This window comes from Microtus ochrogaster, unplaced genomic scaffold (assembly GCF_000317375.1).
Source record: "Microtus ochrogaster isolate Prairie Vole_2 unplaced genomic scaffold, MicOch1.0 UNK70, whole genome shotgun sequence".
Lineage (NCBI taxonomy): Eukaryota > Metazoa > Chordata > Mammalia > Rodentia > Cricetidae > Microtus > Microtus ochrogaster.
In genome coordinates this window covers 903,264-913,606 of record NW_004949168.1, presented here as the reverse complement: position 1 = coordinate 913,606, position 10,343 = coordinate 903,264, and the positions used below count along the sequence as shown (strand labels likewise).

General features: G+C 46.2%; 1 protein-coding gene across 4 annotated transcripts in view; it reads left to right on the top strand.

The window, feature by feature from the left end:
- Positions 1–6: 6 nt before the first annotated feature.
- Ildr2 (immunoglobulin like domain containing receptor 2) overlaps positions 7–10,343 on the top strand; it is a 57,131-nt gene continuing 46,794 nt past the window's right edge. For 3 of the 4 annotated variants that reach the window (XM_005370088.3, XM_026777518.1, XM_026777516.1), the window contains exon 1: positions 7–182. In XM_005370088.3, coding sequence (XP_005370145.1) covers positions 137–182 — 46 coding nt within the window. In that variant the 5' untranslated portion in view covers positions 7–136. Of the gene's footprint in view, positions 183–2,375; positions 2,402–10,343 lie in introns of those variants that run through there. The other variant, XM_026777517.1, reaches the window with a different exon arrangement.

The window sequence follows — 10,343 nt, the reverse complement described above, 5'->3', positions numbered from 1 at the left end:
CCCCGAGGGCTGCGGCGCTAGGGACGCGCGCCGCCCGCGCTCCGCCGCCGCCCGCTGCCGCGAGGTCGTCCGGATCCTCGCGTGGTAGCCGCTGCCCACTTTCCCCACTCCGGATCTGGATGGGAAGTTGGGGAAGATGGACAGGGTCGTGTTGGGGTGGACCGCTGTCTTCTGGTTAACAGGTAATAGTCGTTTGCCTCGGCGACGGATAACTTTAAATGGATTCCCACAGTGGTGGTGTTCCACTCCACCCTCATTTTCCTCCTTTTTGACCGTGTTAAAGCTGCTGCTGCAGCTGGTGTGTGTGTGTGTGTGTGTGTGTGTGTGTGTGTGTGTGTGTGTGTGTGTGTGTGTGTGTGGTTGGCGGGGGAGGCAGGGGAGAAGCAGATTGCAAAGGAGCTGGATGGAGGAGATGCAGGTGTTAGACTCACTAGCGCTATGAGGTTGTTCTTAGGATGTACATTTCCCCTCCAGACAATGGTTCTTCCTCCTTCTTTCCCTGAGTTTGATAAGCTGGGAGTCCTGGGCAGTGTCTGGGGAAAGCTCTGAAGGGGTTGATTCATGAAGAGGACTCATTTTTCTAGAGGGGGGGGGGTGCAGGGGAGTGTCTCCTCAGCTACTTCCCCAAATAGAGACAGAGGGAGACCCGGGGCTTTTGTGGCTCTCTGGCTACAGGGGAAGGGGTCTGGGAAGATGGAAACAGGTCATGATTGGTCCTGGAACTTAAGACCTGATTAGTCTCACTGGACCCATTTGGAGAAGATACTAGATCAGCTCCCCTTCCCCAATAAGGTTAATTTCTATGGTTCAGAGGCACGGAACTTTGCCGGTGCCTTCGGTGCACCCCTTCCCCCCTTCGTGAACTTTCTTCCCATCTTCTGGTCCTAGCAAAGGCCCCTGTTTGTAACACTTTGTCCAATGTGTCCATTCTGGCCTAAGGAACAAGGTGGTCCTGGGGTGGCCACCTCAGAATGAATCACAGAGCAGCCCTGCTGAAGGATAGATGGGGCCAAGTGAGAAGGGTTTGGCTTGGGGTAGGTCAGAAGTCACCAAAGAGACAGAGTCAAGGAAACAGAACAAGGTGGGATGGGGGCAATGGTGGGCAGAAGAGAAAAGAGCAAATAGCAACAAGAAGAAAAAAAGTTTGTGTCCTCTAGGGCATCCACTAGATTGTGGGGTTGGGGGGGGGGTGGTGGCACAGGAATCAAGGCACTAGGAAAATGGGAACCTGCTTTAAACACCCAAAGCAAATCCAAAAAAAACAGGAGAAAATACAGTTAAGGAGGAAGAAAGGCAAATGCCCCTATCTTCTTCAGCTTCAGAATAAAATTGTCAATTGCCTGAGTTCCTTCCCTATTGCAAATGATAGGCCTTGACTCTGTTCTTGCCCCCAGCTGGGATGAGGTGGGGGGGCAACATCAGCAGAGTTAGCCTCTTATCTTGGCTGCTCTGAGTTCATCCCTCCCACATTATTCAGATATGAATCATCTAATTCCAGGGTTTGGCTGATCCATGCTTCCCCCTCCCCTGGCCTCCAGTGCTTTCCACTGCCACCCTCACAGATTCCAACTCTTTGGGTTGTCTCTAGGGCTCAGTTGCCTTCTTCAAGAGGGAACTTGGGCCTGCAGCCTGTGTCATCAGGCTTTTCTGAAGTCAGCCAGGCATCTTAGGAGGGGTCCATGACTCAGGGGTGCTTTCCTGGACCCTGCCCCCTACTGGGTCTGCCCAAGAGAAGTACTCTGGGACTCACAGGGAGAGGGAGAAGAACATATGGTCTCTCTAGATGGCTAACAGTTTCTTATGAAATGGAATCCTATTAGTGGAGGGACCACAGGAACTCTCATTCAGCCTCCCCTGGCTTATAGAAATAGAGGTACAGAGAAGCCATATTTGTGGCTGGGGCTAAATGTCAGTCCTCCCGACCTGAGCCAGTTTTATTGGCACCAGCTCCACCTGCTTCGCTGGGTTTCTCTTCCCGTGGGAGGCTCTGTTGCTTTATTTTTGTTTGGAGGGAGGTGCTGCATTGTTCCTGCCTTCTGCCACCTGCACCTGGAGAGCTGTTTCTGCCTGGAAACCGGCAACAGGTTACTGAGCAGGGTATCTCTGCTGGCAGGTGGCAGGGGTGATCTGCATGTGATGCCATGACTACCTGGGTGATGCCATGACTACCTGCCCCTGACATCCCCTGACGTCCCCCATTCCCTGCGGAGGTGCTGCATCAGCGGAGGTGCTGATGGTCAAGGCTCCTCTCGGCCCCTGCAAAGTGTGAGAAGCTAACAATGGCTGCCAGAGAAGGGGTGGGGGTGGGGGAGAGAGAGGGAGAGAGAGAGAGAGAGAGAGAGAGAGAGAGAGAGAGAGAGAGAGAGAGAGAGAAGTCAACACAGGAACCATAGGAGATAAGGTAAGAAATTTTGGTCCCGCTCAATCAATGAATTCTCTCTTGAGACATGGTAAAGATGAAGAGAGAGAAAGGGGGAAAAAGCAGATTAAAAATGAGACAGAGAGCCAAGAACAAACCACATTCATTCTCTCCCGCCCTCCCTTCCCCCATGTGTGCGCTCTCTCTCTCTCTCTCTCTCTCTCTCTCTCTCTCTCTCTCTCTCTCTCCCTCTCCCTTTACCATTCTACCCCCCCTGCATCGCTTTAAGGCAGGCTGAGCAATTTCTTATCAACACTTGGGTTGTTTTCCTCAGACTGTAACAGCTCCTTCCTTGTCTTTCATTGCTAAAATCCCCTACTTCTTCCTGATATATATTTAGCCTCATGATTTCTCATTGTCATTGCAGAGCTGCTTCCTGCAGTAGATTGGTTTTGTTGTTGTTGTTTTGAACAAAACAAAATGCTTACCAGCTGCTATTTTAGCAACAGGTGCCATCTAGCAACCAGACTTGAAGAAGGACTCATTCTTTGTTCCCCAGTACGGGTGACGTTCGGTTTGTCTTCTCTGGTGGCAGAGGCTGTGAGAAAGGCCGTGATTCTACTCCAAGGGAGTCCACTCCATGAGCTAGCTATAGGTTTTCCTGGAGACTCTCGAGCGTCTATGTGATGGAGACTATATGCTCCCTTGGCGTTTCTGTTGCCACTCTTTCGTCCGCTTAACCCGCTCTGAAGGCGTGTGCTCAATTCCTGTGGTGCCTAAGTGTGCTGAGAGGTGCCGAGAATAAAGCTCCCAGAGAGACGGTTCTTACCCTCAGAGAAGGGTCAGTCTGGTTGGTGACTAGGCACTCTCAGGTAATTTGTTAGGATGGTTGGTGGTGCTGTAAGAACTACCTTGGTGCTGTGGCACATGGAATAGGCATATTCAATCCAAATCAGGGGATTCCAGTCCAAACTGACTGTGAACTGAAGTTCCTGAAGAGGCGATGGTTGAATTGAGACTTCATTTTTTCATACCATGATCTGGCATTGTGCTGGGATTAACAAGATGAGTAAACTATGGTCTCTGCCTTCTAAGAGCTCAGTTTAGAGGCAGAGACACCGGCTGTGTGACAGTGGACAGCAGTATTAGCACTGTGTGAGAGCAATAAGAAACCTTCCCTAAAGTATTGTGAGGTACCTCAGAAAACCCTCCTAACCCAGTCTAGATGAGCTGGGGAGGCACTGAAGAGTGGCTGTTCCCCGGGCCACTTTGCTATCGGATGACCATGAAGGGATAGTGGGTATGGAGACTTAGACTGTTTTTAGTCCTAGGAAAGGAAGACTCCCTTTTAGAGATGGCTGGTACATCAACTTCCATCATCCTCTTTTACATCCTGTACAGAGACTCTGTTCTTCCCCTTCTATTTTCTGCCATCTTTCTCAGAAATGGCATTGTTTATGCCAAACTTTTTTCGTTACTTTGTCATAGCTGTCCCCATGCTCACCATCCCCAAGCCTGGATGCTTCCCACTGGGTTAGAAGAAGATGGCATGAATCTGCTGAGTGGCTGCTTTGCAAAGATTCGAGTATTGGTATTGTTTGTATTATCGTATGCTCCGTGCTACTGTGTGCTAGGAGCTAGGAGCTTTACTCCAAATACTTAATGCTTGGTCTAATGTTAGCCGTCTTAGTACTGGAATTTGATGGATGGAAGACTCCCTGACCTGGCACTTGAAGGTTGAGTTCAAAGACTAGCTCTTCCATAAATAGCTGTAGAGCCCTGGGCAGGTTAATATCTTGATCTTATAGTCTGTTAAACTATGGGGTGATTTCTAGGGTTCCTTTTGGCTGTGTGATTCTGAGCCTGAACTTTGTCTCCATTGAATTTTGATGACCTGGATATCAAAACTCAGAGAGACTGGTCTGTTCATTCTTTTATAGTTCACCCCGTGAAAGAAACCGAGGTAATCTCAGCTTTCTTTAGTGATTAGAATGAAAAACACCAGCTAGGAAGGGGGATCTGTTGTTGAGATTTTCAGAATAACAAATGGGTTAGCATTAAGTTTTTGGAAGACAAGATTGTGGTCACTGTGGAAACTGGTAGAGTGAGGTGAACACATTAGAGTAGGTGGGCTAAATCCTCCTACAGCCAGCATGGGCCTGGAATATCCCTTCATTTTCCAGGACTCATCTTTTCCCTCCTTTGGCATTTATCCTTCTTTTTCTTTGGTCAGAAATACACAGAAAAGTAATGGCTTGTGGGGGTGTCCTTACTTTGTGCTATGATCTATTTCTCTGTGTTGGGTAGCTTTCACATATATATTATATATATATATATAGCCTCAGTGGTCCTTATGCTCGAGAAGACCAAGGCTCAGAAGAAATAAGGAACGTATCTGTCTATGTGGTTTTATTTATTGAAAAATGTATGAGATACAACTTTAGCATAAGTTGGCTATTTCAAGTGCCAGAATCCAAGGGAATCATCTATTTTGGTTAAGGTGGCTCAAACTATAACTCTTGACTTCAGTGAATATACATGATGACCATTGTGGCATCTTGGGTATTGAGGCTTAGAGTTTACGGAATTCAGGAAAATAGTAGAGGGGAAAGTGAGAAAGATTGGCTGGTGGTTTTCCCTAAATGAAGTCCTGAGGTGTGGGGGTGCGAGTGAGGAATACTCTGGAGAGGCAGAGGCTGTGTCCCCAGGACAGCAGACACAGCTGAGCATTTGGGACTAGGCGTTGGTGCTGTACACCCAGGAGCCGTGCAAGATGTGGCTGTGCTATAAGGAGCCTTCACATTGAGAGAGGTTTTTGGCTCTCTGAAAATGAAAGAGAGCGTTTTGGATGACTGGAGCTCTTTACGAGCCAAGAAACAAGAAAGAACTAAGAAAAAGATGCTTCTCCTTCCGGGTCTGGAGCTTCCAGGATGCTGCACTCTGGCTTGGGAACAGGGTCCTCATGTTACTGCTCCCGCTTGCCAAGGGACTGATACAGAGGTAGAAGCAGGTCGGAGGCAGCTCTCTCTCTCTCTCTCTCTCTCTCTCTCTCTCTCTCTCTCTCTCTCTCTCTCTCTCTGACTTGAATTTGAACGCTAGATTAGTATTTTATCTTATTTTCATTGACTTTGACATGGAACGCTAACTCACCTCACAGTGCTAGTCAGATAATTAAAATTAAACCATGTTTAAAAAAAAAAGCTCTCAGAACAATGTTCGGCACATAGCAATAACTCAGTACTTCTCATGAACCCAACTAGGTATATTCATTAGCATCTTGATGCAACATCAAGAAATAAATCTCAATAGCTCACTGTAGATGATACTTATTCCATAATCATGTCACATGAAGCTGCGCTCTGCTGTGGGCAGCTGGCTGTCGCCTAGGCTTGATGGACTTGACTCAGTACTAGTCGACTTTTAATTCCAATACCCAGTGTGAAGGAGCAGGCACCAACTGGATATTTTGCCCTCGTCAAATGCTAGGACATTGGGTGGGAGTATAGGGGCAGTGTGGAGCCAAATCACACAAGTGCCTTCAAGACTTGGACTTAGGCATGCCTTATGCCTTATCTGCTCTTTGTACACTGGGCAGCGGGAATCCTGTGGCCCAGTGCACAGTCTGTGGAGTTTGACTGTACCCTGCCTGTAGAGCCCAATGCAGATTGGCGAGGGAACAGGGCAAGTCTATCAGCTGGCCTAAGTCATCTAAGAACAGTAATGTCATCACTACTGTGCTGCAGACTCTTTAGAAATCTGCAGAATGGAACTGTTGTTAACAAAAGCCCCAGATGACTGAAAGGAAACTCTCAGGCAATGAAATGTGATTCTGCGGGGTACGGTGATTGCCGTACGAGCAGGAAGCAGCTTTTAGAGACAGTGATTGGAGGAAGTCCTGGAGAATAAGTAGGAGTTAGAAGGGTAGGGGTGCTATGGGGAGAAAGGAACGTGCAGAGAGAACAAGCTGCGTAAAGGCTGAGAATCAAGGGAGGACGTGATATTTTCTGAAAACTACAAATATTTATTTATGGTTGAAGCATTTAGTGCTACAGGAGCAAAGAAAAGAGAAGCCCCTTTGTCCTCCAGAAAGCTAGAGGGAATATTGAAAAAAAGAATCTGAGGCAGGGGAGTGCCATGATCAAATGTGCATGTTAGAAAGAACAGCTGTGCACAAGGTGGGGAATAGATTAGATGTGGGTAAGAAAGCTTGTAGGAGAAGATGTGATGGAACCTGACCCCACATGGTGCAGTGAGATGAGAGACAGACAGGGTGGTAGAAGTAGGTCTGGCTGGATGCAGAGGTCAAAGGGGAAGAACTGTTAAAGATGCCTCCAGATTTTTATGTTGGAATTTCTAGGAATACCATCCTGGATATGAACTAATATAAAAGGGGAAGCCCATAAAACATGGAAATCTTTCTATCTCTTTCTCCTGATTATAGCATAGCCTAGGCTGCTACAATTAAGGTACCCTAAACCATAGCACATTAGCTACTTTATGTAATGCTGGGACAAAACACCTGATAAAAAGCAACTTAGGAAGAGTTTGTTTAGCTTGTGGTTCAAGGCTACAGTCTACCCTGTGTAGGGGAGTCATCTTGGCAGGGGCAGAGACACTGATTACATTGTATCTGTAGCAGAAGTGCTTGCGTTCAGCCTTTTCTCCTTTTCATGTAGTCTGGGACTCCAGTCCATGGCAAGGTACGGTCTACAATTAGGTTGGGTCTTCCCGCCTTACTTAACCCTATCTCAATAATCCCTCCCAGACATGCCCAGAGTCTTGCCTCCTCAGTGATTTTAAGTTCTAGAAAGTTGGTGATCTTAACTATCACACATAGAGACTAATATAAAATTCTTTATTTCTCTCTCATTACAGTTGGAATCTGTCGGGATAAGGCTGTCATTTCCAGCATGGGGCTCCTAGCTGTAGGCTTTTTTCAGCAGGAGGAACAAGGGAAGTAGAGTCGAAGGCAAGCAGCTTGTTGGCAGAGAGATGACACAGATGACACCATACTTCTCACTTGTTAAACCTGGTCACATGGCCACAGCTAGCTGCAAGAGAGTCTAGGAAGTGTGTAGTTCTTGGTGGTCTATCTGGCCAAATGAAAACCTAGAATGTTTTATTACTAAAAAGGAGGGTGTAGTTATATTTCGTTTGATTTTAATAAATCATCCTGTTGATGATAGAGTAGAACAACCCCACTGGTCAGCTATACAGACCAGGCAGTAGTGACACACACCTTTAATCTCAGTAGCCACACTAATTCACCATAGAAGCAGGGCAGTAGTGGTACACGCTTTTAGTCCCAGCACTAGGGAGGAGTATAAAATGGGAGGAGACAGCTCTCAGTTCAGTCTCATTCTGAGATTCCTGGAGACAGGATCGCCATTTCGGTCTGAGGTAGAGGTAAGAGTCGGTGGCTGGCTCTTTTGCTTTTCTGATCTTCAGGTTGAACCCCAGTATCTGTCTCTGGGTTTTTATTATTAGTGCTACAAGAGGAAATTGTTGTGTCTCTCTCTTTATCAGAATGAGTGTGAATATGCTTATGCAACACTAAAATACAAACTAAAGCTGTGTATTTGGGTCTGGAGCTCAGGGGAGAGCTAGACAGGAAATACAGACAACACGGTGACAAAGGTTGATAGGAACTTTCTTATATGTTCTCTGCCCTATTTAAATGGCTGAAGTCTGACCCATCTGAAAGAACTGGGATGGCTTCTAAGGTCCTTCTGCACTGCAGGATGAAGGCTGACCCCGTTCAGCACTGCTTTGGTCTCATTGGAACAGCACATAAGCCAGCTAGACATCACCCATAGTTCATTTCAGATCTGTGGATGATGAAACAAATCAGATAGAAAGGAGGCATGGGTCTGGTTTTTATCTACGTGGAGGTGGCAGCATGAGAAAGCGTGGCTCAGTTGGAGACATAGGAAGTTTGCTTAATGAGTGCACAGGCATCAGAGCTATTGGCAGCAAGTGAGAACAAGGCCATGAGCAAAACCCACCAGGATGTCATTGCCCACAGTCCTATCTGAAATGGGTACAGGGTGTTGGTCTTTGAGAATCTTAAGGAAAACATACTAGAATACTAGTATAAGAAAAAAAATACTCAGCCAGGCAGTGGTGGTGCACACATTTAATCCCTGCACTCGGGAGGCAGAGGCAGGTGGATCTCTGTGAGTTCAAGGCCATCCTGGTCTACAGAGCTAGTTCCAGGACAGGCTCCAAAGCTACACAGAGAAACCCTGTCTCAAAAAGACAAAACAAAAATCTTCAAATGGTCTATCTGGGTACCCACAACTAATGTAGATGAAGGATTCAAGTACTGAGGTACTGAGGTAGCAAAGAAGAGACACTGGTTCCAGCCAGTTTAAGCAGGGAAGATTTTTTTTTTTTTTGTAGAGAATCTGATTAACTTGGGGTGTCAGTTGAGAAACTTAGAGAACAAAGCTCAGAAAACAGGCAGTGCTAAAGTGCCGTCTACTACTCTTAGTAAAGACTTTATTTTTTAACTATAGTTGATCAAGAACATGGTTTCCACTTCTAGAAGAAAACTACCAAGCTGTGCTTCCTTTGTCTTTAAGCTTTGAACCTGCAGCTGAACACTAGGCAAACGCTCCCATCCTAAACACTCAGGGATGCACAGGCTGTTCTTACTTGGCTGGACTGTGGGCTAACCCCACTGGAGATATGTGTGTGCAGTCTATTCAATGCCTACATTTAGAAAGCCTGCCCGTTAGGTGTCTCTTAAAAAAATGTCTTGGGAGATTGAGACAGCGTGTTTAAAATGTGAAAACAAATGATAAATTTCTTAGGACAACTTGAGGGCAGGAGAAGGAAGATTTGAAATGTCAAACAGAAGAGACATGCCTTAGAAGTCTATGGGGTACTCTGGGGGATGAGAATTTGTCAAGTCTGCTCTGGAGACTAGACACTAGGTGATGGCAAGCTTTATACTAAGCTGCTAAAGATGCTTGTCTTCAAGGATGCTTTTCTGTGGCCATTAGCAGCAATTTTGCTTCTCTAAAATGGGGGTGTGCTTATGGAACTGCCTCTCAGAGATGCTGGAGGAATAGCTAACAAGTGGGGGAAAGGAGCTTGAAAAAACCAAGGGTGCTAAAATAAGAACAGCTTTGCTTTAGAATTTGCTTTTGTTATTTCCATAAGAACACAGTTTGTCATATATAGAATCCTTTTCTTCAGACGAGAATTGTGGTAGGACCCTATTTTGCAGGCACTGTCTGTACTTGGAGCAGACTTTCCCTACTCTGAAAATAAGCCAAGAGGGCAGCTACTGTTCTGAGCTGTCACCACTCACTTCTGCTTCCAGGCAGCTTCGTAGGTATTGGCTTGAATCCATGCTCTGCCCTGAATCCCACCTGCTAAGAAAGCCATACAGACCCACAGTTCATGTGAGCATCCATTGCTTCATGCACGCCACAGTTTTAGACCTCAGTGTGTTCTATGGCTCTGCTGTATGTTGGGGATGCAGACTCAACTAAATTCTGGCAACGAACCTTGGGGACCTTAGAGTAATAAAATAAACAAGGTTAGATTAAATATACCAAGATATGGATTTTTTTCTTGGTGTTGCCAAAGCCTAAAGAAGAATTTTAAATACATTTGAAAGAATTAAATTATTCATGGTCAGTGGGCTTTGATAGCCATCTAGCCAGTGTTTAACTTTTGAAGGCTCTCTAAATTCTCTGCAGCACACACCTTCTCTCCTGCTCCCCTCACTTATTTCTTTCCTTTTCCTCACTGTCCTCTCCTTCTCTTCAGCTTTATGAAATACCTACCTTAGTTTGGAGGGTGGGACAGATTCTTTCTGTACCTCTAAAATGATTAAGAAAAATTCAAAACTCAAAATCCCTAAGTTGATAGAAGTGCCTGAGCTTTCCCGCTGCTAGTGCCGAAGCTCAGGACATTAGCCTTCCCACTGTGTGCTAGTGCCCAAGCTCAGAATGCCTGTCTTCCCACTGTG